Genomic DNA, 22,775 nt, shown 5'->3' with positions numbered 1-22,775 from the left:
CAGGCTTCCCTGGAGCCCCGAGGTTTTCGGGGTCTCCAGCCAGGAGAACAGTGTGGGTTTTCCATGGGGCTGTTGGTGGAGGATGAGGTGAGAGTCAGATCCTTAAGGGACAGTCGTCATCCACCCAGGTGGCACTGTGGTGGCCAGGATAGGACGAAGGTTGGTGGATGCTTGAGTTGAGTGGCAGCCACAGACATGTTTCCGGGTATGTGAGCCAAGCACAGTCCTAGGTGGGGTCTGAGGGACTGGCCTGAGGGAAGCCAAGGGGCAGAACCCTGTCCCTGAGCCCAGCTCTGGTTTAACCATGGCAACAGCAGATCTGCGGAGAGCCCCTCGTCTCTCTCCTCTTCCATCCACAAGGACCCCAACGGCCTTAGCTGGTCCAGCAGGCCATTCTCCCCGCCCCCACTCCACTGAGGCCACTGAGGCCCATCCACCAAATTCAGGACTTGGCCTCGGTCACTTGGGGACATCACCCGGTGGACATCAGCTCCTTCCAGTCTTAGAACCCTCTGGAAGTAGAGTGTGGGGCAGGGCCTGGTCTTTTTTTTTTCTTTTTAATTGTGGTAAAATACACATAACATAAAACTGACCATTTTATCTGTATTCAAGTGCACAGTTGCTTTCTGTCTCTATGGCTTCGACTCCTCTAGAGGCGTCCTGTGAGTGGAATCCTCTAGGCTTTGTCCTTTTGTGTGGGCCTGGGTCTCAAGGGCCCCCACCAGGGGGGTCGGGTGCTGAGGAGGCAGGGATGGGCAGAGTCTGGGACCCAGCTGCACCGCGGAGGACTGGAGAGTCCTTCCGGCCAGTCTTTCCGGGTGCTTCCCGGCCCCACGGGGACATGACGGGATAGGCCCAGTGCTCGTGCACTCTTGGCTAGTTGGCTTTTTGGTGCTTCATGGATGCAGCACCCACCCAGCAGTGAACAGAGACGGATGAGGCCAAATGGCACAGGGAAAGTGGCCACACTGGCCCATGGGAAGCCGGTCCACCCCAGTCGACCTCTGTGCTTGCCCTGGGACTTGGACAGCCTCCCCGCCTTGGGATCTCATATCCCCAGCTGTCCAGCCAGGATCCCGCTGTGCGAAGGCCCCTCTGGGCCTAGCTCTCACCCCGCTTCTCCCTGTGGAGCTGATGTTCTGTCTGTCTGGCTGCCACGCCATGGGTTCACTTGGGGGCCCATTCGGTCATTTATTCATTCAACAAACATGAGTACTGTGGGCTGGCCCTGAGACGGTTGTGGGAGACCGAGATGGAGGCCGTGGCTGCACGTGGGGGCTCTTGGAATTTGTGCGCATTTGTGCACAGTTAGCGCTGAGAGGGAGGGCAAGGTGAGACCAGGCCTGCCAGTGGTGAGGAGGGTCCCAGGGGTGGCCCCACAAAGAAGGCCAAGAAAGGACGGACAATCAGGTATGCCTACCGGCTGGTGAGCAGGCTGATTCATGTGTTGTGTTGCTACTCAACCCTCTCTCCCTTCCTTCCCTCTGTCTCCTCTTGCTGAAGTTCTGCAGGAAAAGAACAGAAGGATGAAAAGTAGTTCTTGCAAAAGAGAGAAGGCCCCCAAGCCATCCACCCCTAGGAGACCTGCCAAAGACACAGGTAGGGCTGGCCCACTCGGGGCTTGGCAGGGCGTGGGGACAGGCGGTTATGGTCCAGGCTCAGGAGGTGAGCGCCTGGCTTGTGTCCGGAGCCAGGATGGCTGGCGCAGCACTGGCTGCTCCCTGGAAAGGTGGGCGTGAACCGAGGGGCTCACGATGTGCTGGTGGACAGACAAGCTTGCTTTCCTGTGACTTGCTGTCCCTTGACGAGCTGTGGCCATTTTGCTGCCTTCAGGGTGGGAAGTGTGATTCGTTTCCCAGTCGGCTTGGTTTAAGATTTAGACTCTAGGCTGCAAGCGCGGGATGGCTGCTTCCCTGGGCAACTGGTGCTGGGAAAGGCTGGGCAGAGTCCGCCTCCTGGGAACACTTGGTGGCATGTCGCTGTCTGCGTGTGACGGTCAGACGCGACCCGGGAGGGTTCTGTTCAGAGGTCTTAGTGGTGCTGGGCCACGGTAACAGAGGGATTCCCGACTCAGGTGTCTCTCCCCTGAGGGCTGGGCAGGGCTGGTCACCCAGCAAAGACCCAGCTGCCCAGCCTGGGTAGGTCTGTTGGGCTTGTGGGGTGAATGGAGGGGGCTGCCTCCCTCTGGGGCTTTCCTTCAGAACATTCTGGGCCAGGGTGGCGTGGTCTCGCTCAGTCCTGGGCTCCGTGAGTACCACTCACTCAAGCGACATCAGCCCAGGCGATCCTCACATCTCTCCTTGGAGGAAGGCGGCCTGCTCCCATTCTGTAGAGGAGGAAACTGGGGCTCAGAGAGATTCAACAGCGTGCCCAGGGTTACACAGGCAAGCCAGCGTTGGGCCCTGACCCATCTAGCTCCAGGGTGGTTCTCCCCACCTGAGGGCGCCCAGCTGTGCGTACCTGGGACCACACCTGGGCATCTGCTTAACACCCACCTTCAGCGCCTGGGCTCGGAGACCACTGTACCATGGGCTTTGGGGACACCAGCGAGAGCCCCACAGGTGAGGAGAACTCTACCCACCTGGAGCTGAGTCTGCTCTGTGGGACCCTGGTCTCAGAGAAAGGGTGCTGGGGGGCAACTTTCCAGCTGTTCCTGAGCATCTCTGTGCCTCAGTTTCCCCAGGGCATGAGATCACAGTCCTGGATGGGAGTGGGCCCGTGGTGGTCTGCCCACATCATCGGACACCCGCCTCCTCTGCTTGTAGACAGACTCGCGGTTCCAGCGCTTTAAGTAACTGTTTTCCTCCTCCGTGCCTCACTGGAGGTGGGCCCTGAGCCAGGTGGGGATGCACAGGGAAAACCTCTGGAACCAGGGAGTGAGGGATGCTGGGAGACACAGAGAAGTTTCCAGAAGTCCACTGAAAAAGCACAAATTATAACAATTTTCTGCATCATGTCTACTGCTCCCCACCCCCGACTTCTTGGTTTGTTTTATTTTAATGGCTCACTTGAAAAATGACCTGCCTTCTGCCTGACACTGGGTCGAAAGGGCGTGCCACGGGCCGCATTCATCACCGTAACCGCTGTGTCACCCTGACGGAACTGACCATTAGTTTCTGTCAGTGACGAAGTCACAGCTGGGCTAAGGAGAGATGAGTCTGGGTTCAGAGGTCGGAGCCACAGGACTTGGGAATTGGGTGAATTAGAAATTTGCTGTAGTTAACAAAAAATTAAATCATAATAGTTATAAAATATTCATCCATCCAGGCAGAAGGAAAATGAAGCCCGGTATTTAATTTCAGATTATGTCACCTCACTTTGCATTTTTTATCATAGATTAGGTCGGCCCTGGAACTCTGACAGGGCACTTGGGGACTTCATCCATTTCCACAGATTAAAAATCCTCTCGTAAAAAAATTAATTGCCATTAAACTGCTCCGCGGTAGAAAAAATGTGCCCATCAGGGCCCATTTATTGACCTGGACCCCTCTGGCAGACTAATGGGGAAGCCAGAGATGGAGGGGCCAGAGGGTGGGGGCGCTGAGAGGGGCCTGACCAGCAGGCGGCCCCTCGGCACCTGCAGCGGTCTCTGCCCTCCCTCCCCCACCAAGGGAGGTGACCATTTTTGTGTTGTGCAGCAACTATGAGGCCAGGAAGCAGGACCCTCGCCTGTGAGCCCAGTCCCACAGGTCCCACGCTCAAGGCTCACATGTGGTCCCGGGGGCCGTCCCAGACTCAGCCCTGATCAGCAGAATCCTGAGCCTTTGGGGCAGCTCCTGTAGTGAGAGAGACCGCTTCTGCATCCTTGTGGCCCCGTGGGGAGGTGCTTACAGATGGGGAAACTGAAGCGCGGGGAAGTTAAGTCACTTGCCCAAGGCCAATGGCGAGTGATCCAAAAAGCCAGGACTTAACCCAAGGCTGAGACTCCTGAGACCGCGCTGGTAGCCGCGCGAGTCCCCGGGGCCCTGGGGGTGGAGGGCGTGGCTTCAGGGAGGGGCGCGGCTTACAGGTGGCACGGTCAGAGAGATGGCCGCAGGGTCCTTTCCGGGGGTGTGGTCTCAAAGAAGGGCATGGTCTAGAGGGCTGTCCCAGGGGTGCGGCTTACGGGGGGCGTGGCCAAGGCGCAGTCTCAGGGCCCTCCTGGGGGCGTGGCCTGGAGGGCGTGGCGTAGGGAGGGCGTGGCTCTGTGTCCTTCCCCTTCCTGGAGCCGCACCTTCAGGCCCGTGGCTGATGTCTCTGGTCTGGGCGGGGGAGGGCGCCATGTACCGGCTGGGTGCAGTGCGTGCTAGGTGAATGGTCTCTATTGCCATGCACTCTCGCTTGGCAGAAATGCCCCCTCTCCAGGGTCCCCATCTTGGCCCGAGTGGTAATGTTTACTGTGGTGCTGCCAGGGCTGCACCCCCACGCCATGCCGCGTGTGTGTCCACGTGCGTGTGTCCGTGTTCTCTGCATGTGTGCATGTGTGTGTGTGTGTCACGTGAGCGCAAGGCCTGCCGCCGCTTCCTGCCTCTGCCAGGGCCCTTGTGGACAGGTTTGTAATGATAATGGCATTTGGTGGGCATAACTTGGGATTATGAAGTAAAACTTTTATTAAAGACAACATTTATTAAAGAAAACTCGTTTGTGTTTGCGGTGCAGTGGTTGTCTATTTGCACCGTCTCTGGGACCCTCGTCAGCCTGAGTGTCTTCTGGGAGCCCCCACCTTCTATTCCTACTGAGTCTCATCGGTTTAAAAACAAATTAATCTTCTGTGGCTCAGGGCAAGTGGCCAGCTATAACATTACCACCCCTCCCGCCCTGTGTGAGCCCAGCCTGCGCTGGTGACTGTCGTAATTACTGGCCAGCCTTTCCTGAGTGTGTGCCTGGGCCAGGGTTGAATGTTTTACAGACAAATCCATAGCGAGCAGGTTTTATTACCCTCACGGGTCAGAGAAGTCAGGTCACATTTCAAGGTCAGTTGGGACTCAGACTTGCCTCTTGCTGGCTAGTGGCTGAGGGTGCCGCCCAGCCCCAGGGAGGTCTGGACACGAGGGATTTCACACCATCCCCTCCAGGAACATGTGAATTGATCTCTGGAATCTGTGGGCGCCTCCAGCCTCCCTGTCTGGGTCAGCATTCAGAGGGCCCCAGGCATCTGGCTGTGTGTATGTTTTCTGTTTAAGATTCTGAGTTGGTTGGTGTTTATACCTGGAGAAAAAGACGAACTCTGGTGACAAACTCTGCTTGGGCCCCTCCTGCCCTCCCCAGGCTCCAGAGCAAGGCGCCCTTTGGAGACCAGACCCCTGCTGCAGAGCTGGTTACCTTGTGCCTCCATCCCAGCTCTGCTCTGCCCTGCAGCATCTGGCGGGTGGGCATGGAGGGAGGTGCCCAGGAAGCCGTGGAGTCAGGGTGCGGGAGCAGCACCTCTCTCCCAGCAACCCGTCAAACGCCCTGCAAACCTACCACCAGATGGGGCCTTTGAGGGGTTGCTATGTTTAAAAGCCTAAGGAAAGGATTTCTGTCGCTGAGATGCACCCTTTTGGCTCCCAGGAGGCAGGGCATGAATGGCCTCTGGGCTTTCCCAACTCAAGGACTGCAGGATGGGAGCCCCAGCAGCTCCCAGCAGACGTGTTACCTCACCCCCGTACTCAGTTTTCACAACGTTCAGAGCGGATGGCTCTGTGCCGGGTGCCCAGACACAGCCTTGAATCACCCAGACGTGGCACCTGCGCCTAGAGGGCTTCTGCAAGTGGATGATGAGTGCAGAGCTAAGAGGGGGCCTTGGGATGGTGGGCTGGCTTGGCCCTCCTGGAGCCACACAGCTCCCGCCACCCCGGTGACTGCCTGTCTTTGCAGGACACACCAAGAAGGTTGGAGTGAGTGAGGGCTCCCCTGTCCGCCCCCGGACACCTAGTCCAGCCTCTGTCCACAGTGACCCGCAGGTGTCTGCCAACACACCCAACCTGCCTTCCTGCCATCTGCCCGTGGACATCCAGGCTGCTATGGCCATCCTTCGAGACCTCCGCCAGCAAATCCAGGTCGGGCTGGAGCTGGCCCGGGACCGCCACCCATGGCGAGGGCTGGAGCTGCGGGACCTGAGGGGCAGAAGGCGGCAGGGCCCCTGGAGCTCCCCAGATGTACGGGGATCCTTCACTAAGAGCCCTCGGGCCACGATGGGGGGGATACCCACCTCCTCAGAGAGGGCTGGGAGCCTCCCCACTGGGCAGCGCTGGAGCACCGTGGCCAGGCGGGAGTCCTATCCGCAGAGGGCCTGGACAGCCCACGGATGGGACCTCTCCTTCCAGAGGCCTGGGAGTCCCACTGAAAGGCTGAACTCCTTCCCCCAGAGGCCCTGGAGCGTCTTGGCCAGGCAGGCCTCTGGTCTACAAAGGGCCTGGGCGGCCCATGGACAGGACCGCTCCTTTCAGAGGCCTGGGAGCCCCTATGAGAGGTTGGGCCCCTTCCCGCAGCGGCCCTGGAGCGCCTCGGCCGGGCAGGCCTCTGGTCCGCAGAGGGCCTGGGCCACTTGTGAAGGCCTGGAGGCCCCTGCCCGAAGACCATGGAACTCTTTGGAAAGGCTAAGCCCTCCCACCTGGCGGCCCTGGAGCACCTCCTTCACGCAGGAGGCCAGCCCCCTGTGCAGGGCCAGAGGCTCCCTGCTGCCCTCCTCGGGGGTGAAGCTGGCCTGGCCAAGGCCTAGCCAGGGTGCCCTTTGGAACACACCTGGGAAAGAGAAAGAGGGGCGGCCACCTCCGCCCTGCCCGAAGCCCCGGGGGCCCCTGGGCCCTCCCCACAGCTCTGAATCCCTGCGGGAGTTCATGCGCCAGAAGACGGTGGCCTGGCGACGGCAGGCCCTGGAGGAGAAGGCTTCGGCCATGCGTGCACTCGAGCTGAGAAACCAGAGGCTGCAGGACGTCTACAGGAAGCAGAGGGAGGCTGTTCTGTGCAAAGCGGTCCCCGTGGTCTCCCAAACAACCCCTGGCATCGTGACCTTTGTCCCTCATTCTGCACAGTCCAGGGTATGTGCCACTGGCCAGCTCAGCCACCAAGCTCCCCCAAGGCCTGAGACACCTTCCTCCCTGGCTGTGACAGCTCTGGAGGGACCCCCATTGCCAACAAAGAGGGGACCCTGAGACGTCCAGCCTGAGACCCTCATGGAGGCCAAGGCTGGCTCTGAGGCTGAGAGACAGGGTCTGGGGTCTTCTGGTCTGGGGCGGGACTCTGACTGCATCCTCCTCTGCTTTAGGGCCTGGAAGCCTCCGAGAGCCTAGGGTCGCCTGTGCTGGAGTGGAGCAAGGTGACTTCCGGCATGGTGCTGGGGGACCAGGAGGCCCCAGGCAGGTGGGTATGCAGGTGCCAGGGCTGCACTTCCTGGGCGGGGCTCTTCTGGGTAGGGGGTCAGTTCCCTGGGTCCATGGCTGCACAGAGCCTGTGATTACAGCTGCGTTTGTTTTCATCGAGGTGAAATTCATGTCACATAAAGTTTACCTTTATAAAGTGAGCGATTCAGTGGCATTTAGCATGTTCACAATATTGTGGAACCACCACCTTCACCTAGTTCCCAAACGTGTCCTCACCCCGAAAGGAAACCCTGTACCCATTGCAGTCACTCCCCCATCCTCCCCCAGCCCCTAGCAGCCCCCAGTCTGCTCTCCATCTCGATGGAATCTCCTGTTCGGAATGTTTCATATCAGTGGAATCCTATAGCATGTGCCTGGCTTCTTCCACTGGGCAGGATTTCTTGGTTCATCCATGTTGCAGCCTGTGTCAGGACTTCCTTTTAATGGCTGAATAATATTCCATCATGTAAGAGCCCAAATTTTGCTTATCCACGGGGCAGCGAATGGACACATGGGCTCTTCCCCCTTTCGGCTGCTATGAGTGAAACATCTGAGTACCCGTTTTCACCTCTCTCGTGTGTGTACCCTGGAGTGGAATCACTGAGCCGTACAGTAACTCCAGGTTTAACTTGTGGACAACTGCCGGACTATTTTTGGCAGCAGCCACACCAATTTGCATTCCCATCAGCAGGGTGGGAGAAATCCGGGTTCTCCCTGTCCTTGCCAACACTTACTTTCTGGGTTTTTTTTTCACCCTTGCTTCTGTTTCTGTTTCATTTTCATTTTACCAGGGCAACTGTCCAGAAGATCCCTTCCCTGGCAGCATCTTGACGTGCAGGATGGGAGACATTACCCCACTTTGCTTAGGGGATGCAGCAGCCCCTCTCACTAAAGGCTGGCCTTCCCCATATTTGCCTCCACTGGGGAGGGGCTGGAAGAGGGCCCCGGGGGCTTCAGGCCAGCGCCAGCCACTTTCTGGCCACCTGCTCAACGAAGAAGGGAGGGCGGTGTGACAAGAAACTCACAACCAGGCTCCCTGAGCATGGTGCACTTGTGGGAGGAGGGAGGAGCTGGCCCAGAGGCTAAGAACGAGGTCCCCACAAGGTGCCGCCCACCAGGAGCTTCCTGCCCTGGGCTGGCTCTGAACCTGGCTTCTGGGCTTGTCTTTGGCAGCTGGTGTTCTGGGAGGAGGCTATGGGCTTATGGGCTGAACCCCTCAGTGCCCAGCACCCACCCCTCTTTGCAGCCCCACAGTGGGATGGACACCCTCCCCTGGCCCCTGGCTCCTGGAAGTTTCTCTCTTTGCCCCCCTTTTGTTTCACTTGTTTTAAAAGTGCCCATTCCTGGGCCGCTCCCCAAGATTCTGGGTCCTCAAGGCAGCCCAGGTATTTGCATTTTTTTAACTTTTTAAAGTTGACATTAGGTAACATCCAGGCAAAGACACAGGTCCTAGGTGTACAGCTCTATGAACGTTCACACACTGAGCACACATGTCACCTGCACCGGAACCAAGAATCCGATCACATCCCAGAGGGCAGCCTCCCACTGCCCCATCAGAAAGGCGGGCAGAGGGATCCTGTCTGTCAGCTCCTTTTGCTGGACATGACGCTGGGGGATTTGTCCCCATGGGTATGGAGGCTGCAGGTCCTTCATCCTGCTTCCTTGTGTCCTTTTTTTCACTTAAAAAATTGTGGAAAATACACATGACATAAAATTACCATCTTAACCGTTAAGTGTGCAGTTCCGCGGCACTGAAGTACATTCATTTTGTTGTGCAAACATCCCTACCATCCATCTCCAGAACTTTCTCATCTTCCCAAATTTAACCTCTGTCCCCATTCAACACTCACTCCCATCCCCTCCCCCAGCCCCTGGCTCCACCATCCACTTCCTGTCTCTGAACCTGAGTCCTCTAGGACCCCCGTATGAATGGAATCATATGGATTTGTCCTTTTGTGAATGGCTGATTTCACTCAGCATAATGTCGTCAAGATTCTTCCTTGTTGTAGCAGGCATCAGTTTCCCTCTTTTTTATAGCTGAATAATATTCCATTATATGGATGGACATTTTGTTTATTCCTTCATCTGTCGATGGACACTGGGGTTGCTTCTACCTTTTAAGTGGTGAGTGGTGTTGCTGGGAACATGGGTGTACAAATATCTCTTCAAGTCCCTGCTTTCAAGTCTTTGTGATATATACCCCGAAGTAGACTTGCTGGGTCATAGGGGAATTCTATGCTTAGCTTTTGAGGAAATTCCTTACTGTTTTCCATAGCAGCTGCACCATCTCACATTCCACCAACAATGCACAAGGGTTCCAATTTCTCCAAATCCTTATCCACACTTGTTTTCTTCCTTCATTCCTTCCTTCCTCTCTTCCTCTCTTCCTTTCTTTCCTTCTTCCTGCCTTCCTTCTTTCTTTGTTTTAACAGTAGCCATCCTAATGGGTGTAAGGTGGTATCTCACTGTGGCTTTGCCTGCATTTCCCTGATGCTCAGTAATGTTTAGCATCTTTTCACGTGCTTGTCAGCCATCTGTACGTCTTTGGAGAAATGTCTATTCAAGTTCTTTGCCCGTTTTTCAATCAGGTTATTTGGGTTTGTTGTTTTGTTGTTGTTGTTGAGCTGTAGGAGGTCTTTGAATATTCAGGAGAGTGATGCCCAGTCAGACCAGTGGCATGTAAACGCTTCCTCGTACTCTGTAGGTCGCCTTTTCATTCTGTTGACCATGACTTTTCACGCATATCCGTTTTTAATTCTGAAGTAGCCCCATTTGTCTATTTTCCTTACGTTACCAGTGCTGTAGGTATCACATACAAGAAATCACTGCCAGTTGTCCTCCGTCCTTCCAACAGCCACGTGCGGTCTGCTGTATGGACGCCCGGGAACCACCCCCGGGTCACAAACAGACCAGTGAATAGATGCTGGGTCTGTCGCAGACGCTGCCACCACGGGCACCCCTGCACATGCGTGTTTCGCATGTGGGGCTGGAGACGGCTAACCCAGGGCTGACCCTCTTCCCCTCTCTCCCTGCAGCTTCTGCCTGTGTTTGAACAGAGCCTTGAACCCTGCCGGGACTCGAAAGTCAAGAGGCCCCCAAGCTGGCTGGGAGGGCGCCCCCCCGCTCATGTCTGCCCGGTCCTCCCAGGGCCCCCTGAAGCTCCAGGACCTGACCACCCCCTGCCCGCGCCCAGGGCTGTGCATCTACCTGGACCCCGAGGAGTCCGAGCGCCTGGGCATGGTGGGCCCCCTGCACTTCCGGTACAAGGAGGCCCGACTGCAGGCCCTGGAGACCATGGCCAACATCCTGAAGCAGCGGATTGACATCCTGACTGACAAGCTGCGTAGGTCCGAGGCCGTGGACACTCTAGGGGATGCAGTCCTGGATCCGCACCCCTGGAGCTCCAGCACCCCCGCCTGCCCTGGAGCCTTGGTGGCCAACATGGGCGGAGGGGTGCCCTGGGACTGGACGAGCATGCAGGCCAGGCCTCTTCTCTCCACCACCTCCTTCCAGGACGGTGAGACACCGTCCTGGAGCCCTGGCTGGGAGCAGCAGCAGGACGTGAGCCCTAGGGGCCACCATGCCAGCAGGTCCCGAGGTAGGGCCGGCACCTGGGCCTTGGGTGACCACCTGCCCCGCCAGTGGCCAGGGGACCCCACTCCCTCCCTGACTCTGGTTTCTCCTCCTGAAAGGGGGGTACAATGACAGTACCGTCGTAGCTGTCCCTCTGCAGCTGTTGTCACCATCTTGCCTCTGGCCAGAAGAGGGATGGGGCCTGGTCCAGAAGCTAATGTGCCCACTGCCTCCCTGCCCTGCCTCCCAAAGAGGGGCAATGGAGCAGGACCACAGCCCTTCCTGCTGTGGGGGTGGGGGGCCCCGCCCTCACTCCCCACCAACCAGCAGCTCCTCCCCTCCTGTCGACTTGTGAGAAGTGAAGTTCCGGCGCCGGTCTCTCCAAAGGTTTCATGGAGGATGGACGTTCGGACCTGGGCAAGAAGCTGGCAAGAAACACGGCTTCCTTCCAGGCCCTCAGCCCCCTCGCAGGGAGGTAAGCCTGCGTGTGCCTGCTCTCGAGAGCCTCGTGCCCCTGGTGCGCAGCCCATGCTGGCCAAGGCCAGGAATCTGGGTGCAGCCAGGGCTGGCAGGGCAGTGACACAGCTCCTGACCCGTCTGGGGTGAGGTGCTCGGACTTGGACCAGGCGGTGCTGGCTCTCTGATGGGGCCATGTGCAGTGGGCCGAGTTGGGACACTGCTGGCCAGGCCCCCCTGTGTAGCTGGCGGTCTGATCGTGTCCAGGGGACACCGACACAGGCAGTCCTTATTCCAGGTCCCCCCCCCCTGGGTCCAAGTTCTCACCTGTCTGCAGACCCTGGCACCTCCTTGTGACTCCATCTCCAGCACTGGCTGTGGCCTTCTCTGGGGCCCCTTCACACAGGTCCCTTTGTACAAGTCCACTTACAGACAGATAACTGGCCTGTGGGCACTGGGGGCCCTTGGCAGCCCCACTGCCCACCTGGCCAGCCCAGCCTTGGCCTGGGATGCGGCCTGAGCAGCCACCAGTCCTCCAGCTCCTTTGCTCCCAGTATGCAGGGTCCCTGCTCTGTGCCCCCGGGCACTCTTAGCCCTGACTCCTCCTCCCAGGAGGGGCGCCCTTCCTGCCCTGGCCCAGCCCTGTGGCCCCGCTGATTGGGCATCTCTGGTCCACGAGGGGCCCCGCAGGTCAGTCTGCACAGGGGAGCCGCTTCTTTGCTGGTATCTGACCTTCACTGAGCAGCTGTAGCCTCCAGTCTTCCTGGGGTTCTGTCTCTTCCTGCAAGGACCTCCCTTCCCCACCCCAAGAACTGTTCCTTCAGCCCCATCCCCTGCCCCGCTGCCTGGCGGCTCCTGCCGATGCCAGAGCAGGCACGGGTCCCTGTCCAGTCTTCCTCCCGGTTCCCAGCCCCACCCACATCCTTCCCTGACACCCCCAGCCCCCTCACCTCTCTGTCCTGGGACTGAAGCACCTGAGGCAACCCTTCCCTAGGCTGCCCTCTCACCCTGGGTGGCCACACGTCCGCCGGGACCCCAGGTTTGACAGAGCCAAGGGTGTGGGACCTTCCAGAGGGGGTCAGGCCAGTGGGTGGTCTCCAGGGGCCTGGTCGCACCTGTTGCCAGAGCCCACCCAGAAGATATGCCAGGGGATCTTGACCACCTACTTCTCCTGGTCTGTCCTGGGCTTGGTGCCCAGTTTGGAGGGCCTCAGGGGTCCGGCTGGAGGGTATAGAGCTCATTAACAGGGTGAAACGGAGGGTGGAGACTGCGGTCAGGGTAGCTTGGAGCCAGGAGTCCCTCCCAGCCTCAGAGTCCTCCCTAGGAGATGGGGGGTGGCTGTATCCACCCCGATTCCCTGCAGCACTGCCTCACCCTCCCCTACTCCTTCGCCAGCCTCAATCCAGTTGCTGGAACTGAATTGTTGCCACCAGTAGGGGTCAGCATTGGGCTGGGCTGCCCGTCCTCCATACCTGTGGCTCTCTCCAGTGCCCCCTCTAGACCTTGAGAAGGGGAGGGGAATGCGAGAATTCTTGAGAGGTTAATTTTGGTGCCCCAGGCTCCAGGGGGAACATCTTATATCTGTGTGTCCTGCTGCTGGATGGCCAGCAAGATCCTGTGGGCCCAGAAAGTCTCTGGGCCGAGGGGTGGAGGGCACATGGCCTTGGGGTGTTCCCACCTGTGGCACCCCACCAATGCAGCCTTCCCAGGGCACTGAGTCCCCCTCCCCACCACAGCCCTGACCAGGCAAGGAGAGAGGGGCAGAGATAGGCCATCCCAGAGACGCACCCTGGACGGCCCAGCGCCCTTGGAGCCGGGGCCTCAGGGCCCAGGGCCTTGCTGGGCCTCTCGGACCGCTAGGCGAGGTGCTCGGCTTGCCCTTCTAACACAGTGGTCCATGGCGCTGCTTTGCGGCCGTGCCTCTGGTCACCTCCCTCACTGCCTGAGTGAGTTCAAGGCTGAAGGTCACATGTCCCCTCTCCAAGGCCTGGCCCGCCCCACGCCTCCCAGGCCAGTTTCTGAGTTGGGTGGGTCTCCTCGCCCCACCCTTTCCCTGCTGGGACCACAGCACTCAGGGGCCCAGTGGGGTCCGAGCTGAGCTTGTCACCAGCATCATGCGGTGAGGACACCAGGTCTCCTTGCCCCCAAGCGGGTTTGGGCCCCTGGGTGTCCAGTCTGTCTGGAAGGAAGAGCAGTGGAGTGTGTGCCCCCGCCACATGCCCGCTGTCACCCTGCAGGCCTTCCCACACCTCACACAGTGTGCACAGCAACCCCAAGGGATGTGTTCTCATCTCCATTTTACAGATGGTAAGGCTGAGGCTCAGAGAGGCATCCTGACTTTGCTCAGGGTCCCATAGCCTGTGGGAGAACAAGCCACGATTCAGACCCACGGCTTGGACTCCAGAGCCCACGGTTTTTCCACTATGCTCTTTCCGTGGTCCAGTGGTTCTCAAACTGCTCCCTGGGATCCTGTTAGAAATGCAGAGTTCCCGGCTCACTCCAGCCCTTCTGAATCTGATATGCTGGGGATGGGCCCAGTGCTTAGATGATTCTGGTGCACACCGAAGTTTAAGAACCACTGCTCCAGAAAACCTAGACTGGTGGTCAGCAAGCTACAGACCCTGAGACACACTGCCTGTATTTGTAAATAAAGTTTTATAGGCACACAGCCATGCTTATCATTTACATAATGGGCATGGCCGCTCTCATGCTGCTGAGGCAGAGTTGAGTGGTTTCTGCGGAGATAGAGACCACTCGGCCCTCAGAACCTAAACATCAGCCCTCCATCTGTCTGTGGGGAACGTGTGCCAACTCTGCTCTGGTAACTGAGGCAGACGGGAGCTTGTCAACTGGTGGCGTTTCCTTTAAGGGAGACTTGGAGGGTGTAGCTTCTGCCTGCTGCTTGTTGAGGCAGGGGTTACAGCATCCTAAGTTCCTGGCTGGGAAGGAGGGAGTGAGGGAGCTTGGAGAAGACCCTGCAGCGACAGCTTCCCCCCTCCCTCCATGGCCACGCATTCCTGGAGCAGCCTCTGCCCACCGTGTCCTCCAGGAACCCTCACCCGCCCATCGCTCCTGCCCTGGCGTCTCTGGGGTCGCCCTGGGGTCAGCCCCTGGGCCTGCCCACCGCCACCTCAGCATCCCTTGTCGCAGCCCCAGGGCTGCTCCCTTTTTCTGGAATAGTTTTTACACCATCTCCCCTGCAGGACTGTGGGCTGCGGGGGCGGGGCTGGGCAGTGGGTCACCCACACCTGCCCGCACAGCACCCAGCATGCACGGCCGGTGCTCAGCAGACACCTGTGCCACGGGCTGGAGCAGGGACCGACTCCAGGGCCCACGGGTGTGGCCAGCGTCTTTAATCACTCCAGGGGGTCCTGGTCACTGGGTGTGAGGGCAGACAGTCACGTGCGCTGATGAGACATGAAGTGAGGCAATTTGGGCACACTGCTCGTCCAAGCTTGGCACACACACCTCCTTGCCCCAGAGCCCCCAGTCTGGGCAGCTGCTGTCCACCTGTGCTGGGCGGCTCTCCCGCCCCACCTGGGCTGCTGCCTTCTCGGGGAGGGGGGGCCCGTACCACACCCTCCTCCTCCCACGGGCGGGCATGCTGGCCAGCCTTGGTGGGAGCTGAGCTCGCCCCGACGAGGGCAGTTTTCTGAGTCCGACTGGACCAGCTCGACTCCTGCCTTCCCGGTCACCCGGCTGGCTCAGGCCCTCCTGTGGAACAGGGTGGCAGGGCCAGCTGTGAGAAGAGGTGGTGAGGGTCAGAGCTCAGGTGTGGGCCCTGCTCCACTCTGGGCCTGGTGGACAGTCCCCCTTAGCAGATGGCAGAGGGGACAGGAAGGAAGGCCGCGCCCCATGTCTGTCACACCAGAGCGGCCGTTTTGCAGGAGCAGACCCAGGGCAGTTGGGAGCTTTCAAGGCAAAGGGCGCTCTGACCCCGGCCCAGCCCCCGACGCTGATCGTGGAGGCTGCCAGGAGCTGGTCCCCCCGGGTCCGAGCGCAGAGCCCTGAGCCGCTGCGTTGCAGACCAGACCCTGGCAAGCTGGGGGATACACAGGTGGCGGCATCTGCGGGCCCACCTGCTCACCGCTGCCCTCCTGAACCTCTGGTCACAAGCTCATCCCCGCTTTGGCCCGTGGGTCTCCCTGGACACTGGGTCTGAAAGCTGCTTTGGTTTGCTCCCACCCCAGCCCCCCGCTGCCTCCTGCCTCACAGATGTTCGTTGCTCATAATATGTTTGTGTGTCCCCAGCTCACGAGGGGCGCCAGCCATGCCAGATCCTTGCTGCGGCTCCCAGAGGCTGGAGGAGATGCGGTCAGCCAGAGGGGCGGGCTTGGTCACGCCCTGGACCACCCGGAGCTGCGGTAAGGGCGAGCCTGTGGACAGGCCCTGGGCTGGCTGGTCGGGTGGCCAGGGAGGTCCGCTGGGGACTCCCTCCACTGCCTGACGCCCCGCGACGTTCTGCGGGTGTAGAGAGATCCTTTTCTACGTGAAGTGCATCTGCGCATCAGTATTAAAGTTTTTTGGAGGCTTTTGGGACCCAGCTGCTTGCTATGTGCTCTTGCCCCACCTCTGTCGTGACTGACACTTGCTCCCAAGAGGGGTGATGGCTGGTTTCATCAGCAGCTCCACTCCTGGGGCTGCTCCAAGGTGCACTTCCTCAGAGCCTCTGTCGGCCCAGCACTCTGCCTTCTCTGTTGCTGCTGGAGGGTTTCTGTTCCCGGGTTACAGCTGAGGAGACGACCAGGGTCACAGAGCTGGTGCATGGGGGGGCGTGGGAATAGTGTCCCCGTCTGGAGCCCTCTGGGGTTCGGGGCCTTGGTCCAGGTAGCAGGCTGGCCCGAGCTCCTGGGGCATATGGCAGGGAGCAAGGGCTGGACCATGGGGATGCTCTGCCCTGTGCGGGCTCACGGAGAGGACCTGGTGCGGCGCTGGGAACTGAGTGCTACTCTGAAAGGCCTGGGATGTCTGTCGCTGTTAATCTTTGTGCTTCATCTGATTTTCTTCAAAAGTTTTAAGAATGTGAATAAAACATGCTCACGTCTGGCTGTAGGAGAACCGTGCACTGCAGGTGCATTCAGAGTGAATCCCCCAACCCCTGTTCCCAGTCGCCTCCAGCAGCCCTGATAAATCCTGCACCTTCTTACAGAGCCAGATGGAGTTCCCCGTGTCACGAGGAGGGGCAGTGAGACCTGAGGGGTCCAGTGGCCTATGAAAGGCTGGGGGGCAGTTAGCTGCCCTGGCTTTCCCCTGGTGCCTGGGCTCTGGAATCCCATAGACCTGGGCTCAGAGCAGCCCCTCCAGGGCCAGGGGGGTTGGGGGTGGTGTGTGTGATGGACCCCTCGTGGATGAGCAGCTTCCCAAGGGGCTGCCCAGCAGCAGCCTCCCTGACGGACACCTGCCCTCCCTGGCAGAGGGCCCTCGGGCCAGATGGGGCAAGGGACTGGGGACCAGAGCCCTCAGGCTGCAAAACACCCCTGCAGAGAGGCTCCTCAAGCCCACCGGGGTGGGGCGTGTACGAGCTACTGGACGTGTGTGTGCGTGTGCGCGTACACAAACACGTGTGTAGACGGGGCCTCGGGCTTCTGAGGCAGGAGGGCTCTGTGCCTCCCTACCCTGATGCTCTGGGAGACCCTCCCAGCCTGGGAAGGGGGCTGCTGGGGCCCCCGACATGGCTCTGCCTCTCCCAGCCTCCCGAGGTGCTGAGAACCCCAGCTGCCCATTAGACCCTTCTTCGTCCCTCCCTCTGCTCACTCAGCACCAACGCACTGAGCCCCTGCTGAGCCTGGCACTGACCGGGGCCTGGACCGTGCCCCCAGGCGCCTGCCTTTGGTTGAGGGGGCGGTCAGAAGATGCACAAGTGACACACACAGCATGTCAGGTCCCGGGTGAGAAGTGCCAAGGGGTCGACTCTACACAGAAGTGGGTAGATGTTTCTGGCCCTTCCTCTCCCAGGAGGGGCAATGAGCTGCCTGGGACGGGGTGCGGGTGCCCAGGAATGACGGGCTGGGACCACGGCCTGGACTTGGAAGCCAGCTCTCTGCCCACGCCTCGCCATGCTTCTGGCTTTGAGCAGGCTCGGGGAACCTGGGCGCAGCTGCATGTTCCAGAAAGCCAGGAGAGCTCAGGCGGCCCTGTCTCTCTGGGCCATCGGCTGCCCCCAGTCTGGGGTGACGTGGGGACTAGGGAGTTCGGACAAAGGAAGTCGCCCAAGGGTACCACCGCAGTGCTGTTAGCTTTCAATGCTGCTGGTCACCAACGCCTGGCCACTCTGTCCTCCAGGGACACACAGCCCCAGTGCGCCCTGTACCTGTGTCTGCCCATGCAGGTTGGGCAAGTGACGCCCAAGGAGGTGGCAGGGAGGTGGTATGGCATCTCGGGGGACAGCCAGCCCCACCTGGAGCCCACGGTGAGGGCAGAGAAGGGCACCCTCTTGGCACCTCAGGGAGGAAAGCGTCATTGCTGGTAGAAAGGAGAAGCCACCTGGACTGCGGACCACGAGTCGGGCTGTGGCGGGTGCGAGCCTTCCCACTACTCACTCCCTGGGGGAGCACTCCGTGGACAGCCTGGGTGCCAGGGCGAGGGCAAGCACGCTGACGTCAGCAGCCCCTTCGTGCAGATCTGCCCCTTCCCCGGGGTGCCTCTCAGCCACACAAGGGGCTGGGCCATAGATCTCCTGAGAAAGGGGACCCAGCCCAGCCTGCCATGGGGCCCACCCACACCTGCTGGGCCTTCCAGGGAAAAGAGACAGAGCAAAGGGCTCCCTCCCCATCCCTGCCCCCTTCCTCTGAGGTCTGGTGTGGGTGGAGCTGTTGGCCAGGTTCCCCCCAACCCCCCATCCCGGCAGCTTCCATGGGCTGTACCCCAGCAGGCCAGGTGCCAGGTCTTCCAGAAAAACCCACTCCTCTCCCAGCTCTGCCTCCAGGCTTCCTCTCCAGGACTTAGGGAGCAGGTTGGGCAATGGGGTGGGGGCGCACCCCAAATTCTCAGCCCCTCCTGCATGAAAGGGCTGAGTCCCCAGCTGCCCTGACACTCCTTCAGACAGGGCTGGGCAGGGCCACCTCTCAGTGCATTTGGGGACTGAAATTCCCTGCCAGGATCTCTTTATCCTGAGGATGTGGGCAGTCCCAGAGTCAGCTGAAACCTGAGCTGCTCCTGCTTGGTGCCAGAAACCCCACAGTGAGCACAACCCGGAATGCCTGTGCTGGGCTCCCATCAGATGCCTCCTCCAGGAAGCCTCCCAGATGACACTTGGGCTGGATCAGGTGCCACTGCTCACCCGGTGGCACCTGCTCAGTGGGAGTGGAGCTCATGTTTGTGCATCTCTCTGGCCACAGGAACTTGAGGGCCTGGCTCTGGTTGCAACCCAGGCCCCTAGAACAGCCCCTGCCACATGTGGGGGCTTGGCGAATGTCTGCTGACAGCATGAATGAACTCCTGAGGGCCCCAGGTATCCCTGGGCCTGGCACTGCATGTCACACAAGGTGTCTCATCAATCTCACCCTACCTCAGGGCAGGTCCCATCCCCATGACTGTTTACAGAAGAGGAACTCGATGTTCAGAGAGGCACCCATCACCTCCAACCAGTGAACAGCAGAGTAGGGATTCAAGCCCAGCTCTCGGCTCCAGCTTTCACCGCTGGCAGCCAATAGAAACTTCTAGACAAACGTCTAGACCAGCGCTGTCCAGTGGCACTTTGAAGAAGCAAACATCTAGCCCAGTGTCGTCCGATACAACTTCCTTCGAAGGACGAAGCAACTGTTCTTAATTCTGGGCTATCCAATGTGGCAGCCACCAACCACAGGTCGCTGTCAGGCAGTTGGAATGTGGCCAGTGAGACCAAAGAGTGGACTTTTACGTTCTGTTTCCTCTTCATTTGAGTTTAAACGTAAGTGGCATGTGTGGCTGCCAGCTGCCGTTAGACAGTGAAACCGTGGCTCTCAGACCCGGCGGCCTGCCCCCCGGGGCGGGGCCCCCATCGGCTTCACTCTGGTTTGAGGCCTCAGGTCCTCAGGTCCCCAGTCCCAGCCCTGTCACCGAAAACACACCTGGTCACCGTCATCCTCACCAGCATCAGCAACAGGAACAGCTGCCCCATGTTGAGCGGCTGTTAATCCTTGCGAATGCCAGGCGCTTTGGGGTGCAGGTGTGTTGGGTTCTTGGGGATCATCCCTGATTGTCACCAGAGGAGTTGGGGAGCAAGGCCAGTGCCAGCCTCTGCTCAGCAGGGTGGTCACCAGCTGCTTGGCCAGCCAGGGCCACGTCCACCTTGCTTTCTCCCAGGGCACGGCTCAGAGCTCAGGGCACGGTGTCTCCCTGGCGACCTGCCGGGGTGCTGGCCTGGTTGGAGATGACCAGGAGGGCCCCTCCTCAAGCCGCGGGGCTGGGGGCTTGGGTCTCTGAAGCCCCCAGGCCCCTGCAGGAGGGCCATCTCTCTCCAGGGCCACAAACCAAAGCAGGGGTGGACTGTTCCTTTCTAGAGGGAACTTCAGATCACAACAGACACTGTAAACCAGTTCCTCGAAGCGACTGCATTTCCCGCGTTGTGGCCAGTCAGCTGGGAGGAGTGGGGAGTGCCCCAGGCGTCACCCCACGTGCTCAGCACTCCACATGCTCAGTAGGCGACCAGAGCCCTCGTCTCCCCCCCAGGCTTACTGCTTCCGAGGTTTCTCCATGGCTGTAGAAATGCCAGGAGGAGATCTAGCCATTGTTCACAGCTCTATGCTCGCTCTAACCATGGGAAGCTGAACAGCTCTGTTCCGGGAAGGAGGGCACAGTCAGAAGGATGTCATCCTCTCTGCACACTCACCAGTGATGACAGAGGAGCTCGTCCAAGAGCCACAGAGGGGCTCTGCCGTCCACAGACCCGGGGCCTGTGCCCGGGAGGGAGCGACCCCCTATGGCTCTCACAGGCTCTGGCCAAGAGGATGAAGGCTCGAGTGGGGAAGGAGCGCACCAGCCACACCTCCCTCGGACCACAGAGCCACCGCCTGCCCCCCACCCAGGCATCCTCCGAGGGGCCCGGTGCGCCAACAGGGTGCAGAGCCCAGGCTGGGTCTTTGGGGCCAGAAAAGGAAAGAGAAGCCCCTTGGCTGCCTTCGAGGAGGGGCTGAGGTTTCCATGCTCCCACTCTGGAAAAGTCCCAGTGTCCCTCTGCCTGTGTCACTGCGCAGCCACCAGGCCATGATCATCACTAGTGCACCACAATGGCCGCCACCCGTTGAGCGTGTGTCAGATATCTCACCACCCCGACGTCCCCGCCGAGGCTCCGATGGGCTCGTGATTTGTTCCAGGGCACCCTGCGAACGCGTGACGAGTGGAGGTCTGTCTGGCGGCAAAGCCCATGTTCTTGGCCCCAGTCGTGTGTCTGCCGACTTGGGTCACTGCCCCTGGGGGACCGCTGTCCCCCCCTGCACCCACTCCTGCAGCCTGCAGCCCCTCCTGGCCCTTCCCCTGAGGGTCTTCCTGCAGGCTGGGCGACATGGACACTGAGTGAGGGGAGGCCACTCACCTGCCCTTCTCCGTGGTTTCCGCAGGACCGCTGTCTGACATCCGGCAGAAGTCCCTGAGCTTCCTCGAGTCACTGAAGGTGAGTCACCTTTACTTCTCTTCTGATTGGGAGTCAGCTGGGAGCAGCCTCAGTCCCCCTGAGGCTGAGCGGAAAAGGCCCTGAGGCAGGGAACTGTAGACTTGAGAGCTGAGCAGATCCTCAGCCTGGCCAGAGGGAGGGAGGGGAGCCTGGACTGGGGAGAAAGCCATTGGACTGGCCCAGACAGAGGCGAGGCTGCAGGCAGGCGAGAAAGTTGGTGGGCTGGGGGGGTTCCTATGGTGTGGGGGAACCCTCGGAAAAGGACCCTGTTCTTAGAGGTGGCACTGCCCGCCCTCTCAGGCTGAGGGCTTGCCCGGGAGCCACGGGGGGCAGCAGGCCAGGCCCCTGGGGCATCCTGAGGCTTGGGCCCTCCCTGCAGCTGGACCAGCAGAAGCAGGAGCAGGCACTGGCCCTTCTGCGCCGACAGGCGGAGCTGGAGGTCTGGGAGACGCAGAAGGCCCTGGAGGAGCTGCTCTTCAAACATCGGCTGGAGGTCAGCTGGTGACCCTCCCAGGACTGCCACAAGCATGCCCCACCCCTCCTGCTGGCCCAGCCCCATCCTGCGGCCCATCTGTGGCCAAGTGGGGAACCACCTGCCTTTTTGGAACTGGTGGAAAGCATGGGTCAGGCTGGGGCAGAATCGTGGGCCCCACCTGTGCTAAGAAGAGCAGAGCGCAGCTGCCCGCTGGGCTGGCTGGCTGATCTTTTCAGACAGAAATAGGATGTTTCTTCTGCTAGTGTGCTGGGAGCCCCTGGCTGGGGTGACAGCCCGTGCCTCAAACTTGCCCGTGACTCGGGCTTGTGGGCACCTGAGCTTGGGGTTCTCCATTGAGCTCAGGAGCTGAGGTGTGAGGGCACCCATTGCCATGGGGGGGTCTGCCTGGGAAGAGAAGGGGCCACATCTCGGAGCCCACCTCCACCCAGGGCCCTGGGCCAGCATCCTTCAGCCCCACCAGATAGGCTGCACTTGCCGGTCAGGGCAGCCCAGCAGCGCCTGGTGAAGGGGAAGGTGGTCCCCAGCCCCGGCAAGGACAGGAGGCTATGTCTGTGGTCTGGCTGCATGTGGTGAACCTTCTCGAAGTGACTCTTTCTCCCCTGGGTCCTGGTCCCGGGGACTGCTGACGGGCTGCGCTCACTCACAGCACTTTTAGGGATTCCTTCCCGGGAGAGCAACCGAACCTGAGGCAGCATGCGTGCACGTGTGTCTGCGTGGGTATACACATGCACAACGGCACAGACACACCTGGCCCCCCGTCTCCCTTTCTCTCTTCCCCTTCTGCCTGTTTCCAGCATCGCATTGCTAAGTAATTGTGGCCTCTGCAGCCAGAACGCAGAGCTGTGGTTTCCTCCCCAGGTGTCCTTCGTGCAGCTGCCCCAGGCATCCCATCCCCAACATGATGCTCCGGCCCTGCTGGGAACCTGCCATCCTCCCTGGACCTCTGCCATGTCCAGCCCTCTCTGTGGGCAGATGGGGGTACTGGCCCCCCTTGAAGGATGGACAAATGAGGTCCCTGAGGTTGGAGGCTTATCGGGCCTTGGGTTCCTCCCTGGGACCCAGCCTGGCCCCCTGGTTGTGCAGCTGCCCTGTTCACCCTCCACGACACACACTGCCTTCCTGTGCCCCCAGCAGCGGCTGATGGAGAAACACTCGACCCAGGCCAGGCCAGAAGTGGCTTTGGAGCTGGAGCAGCCGCAGGTGCATGCGGACCTGGAGCTGATGACCTCTCAGAGCACCATGACAACCAGACCCAGGTGTGGCCTGTGGCTGGGGCCCAGTGTAGGAGAGGGTGGGGTGGGGGGCTTGGACAGACACTGTTGGTTGCCGGAGCTGGGTCTGC

At 60.0% G+C, this 22,775-nt stretch overlaps 1 protein-coding gene across 16 annotated transcripts in view; it reads left to right on the top strand.

Moving 5' to 3' along the window:
• The window catches only part of LOC102539648 (coiled-coil domain-containing protein 187), a 43,016-nt gene that overhangs the window by 4,167 nt on the left and 16,074 nt on the right, over nucleotides 1-22,775 (top strand). For 12 of the 16 annotated variants that reach the window (XM_072960413.1, XM_072960414.1, XM_072960408.1 and 9 more), the window contains exons 4-12: nucleotides 1,504-1,599; nucleotides 5,836-6,998; nucleotides 7,226-7,320; nucleotides 10,355-10,917; nucleotides 11,280-11,367; nucleotides 15,600-15,712; nucleotides 20,885-20,937; nucleotides 21,317-21,430; nucleotides 22,292-22,689. In XM_072960413.1, the coding sequence (XP_072816514.1) occupies nucleotides 1,504-1,599; nucleotides 5,836-6,998; nucleotides 7,226-7,320; nucleotides 10,355-10,917; nucleotides 11,280-11,367; nucleotides 15,600-15,712; nucleotides 20,885-20,937; nucleotides 21,317-21,430; nucleotides 22,292-22,689 (2,683 nt within the window). The remainder of the gene's footprint in view (nucleotides 1-1,503; nucleotides 1,600-5,835; nucleotides 6,999-7,225; nucleotides 7,321-10,354; nucleotides 10,918-11,279; nucleotides 11,368-15,599; nucleotides 15,713-20,884; nucleotides 20,938-21,316; nucleotides 21,431-22,291; nucleotides 22,690-22,775) is intronic. The other 4 variants (XM_072960415.1, XM_072960418.1, XM_072960417.1 and 1 more) reach the window with 4 other exon arrangements.

The sequence above is a fragment of the Vicugna pacos genome, chromosome 4 (genome assembly GCF_048564905.1).
Source record: "Vicugna pacos chromosome 4, VicPac4, whole genome shotgun sequence".
In the NCBI taxonomy this organism is placed as follows: Eukaryota; Metazoa; Chordata; class Mammalia; order Artiodactyla; family Camelidae; genus Vicugna; species Vicugna pacos.
The sequence above is the reverse complement of the archived record's forward strand: the minus strand, read 5'-3'. Positions and strand labels throughout refer to the sequence as shown.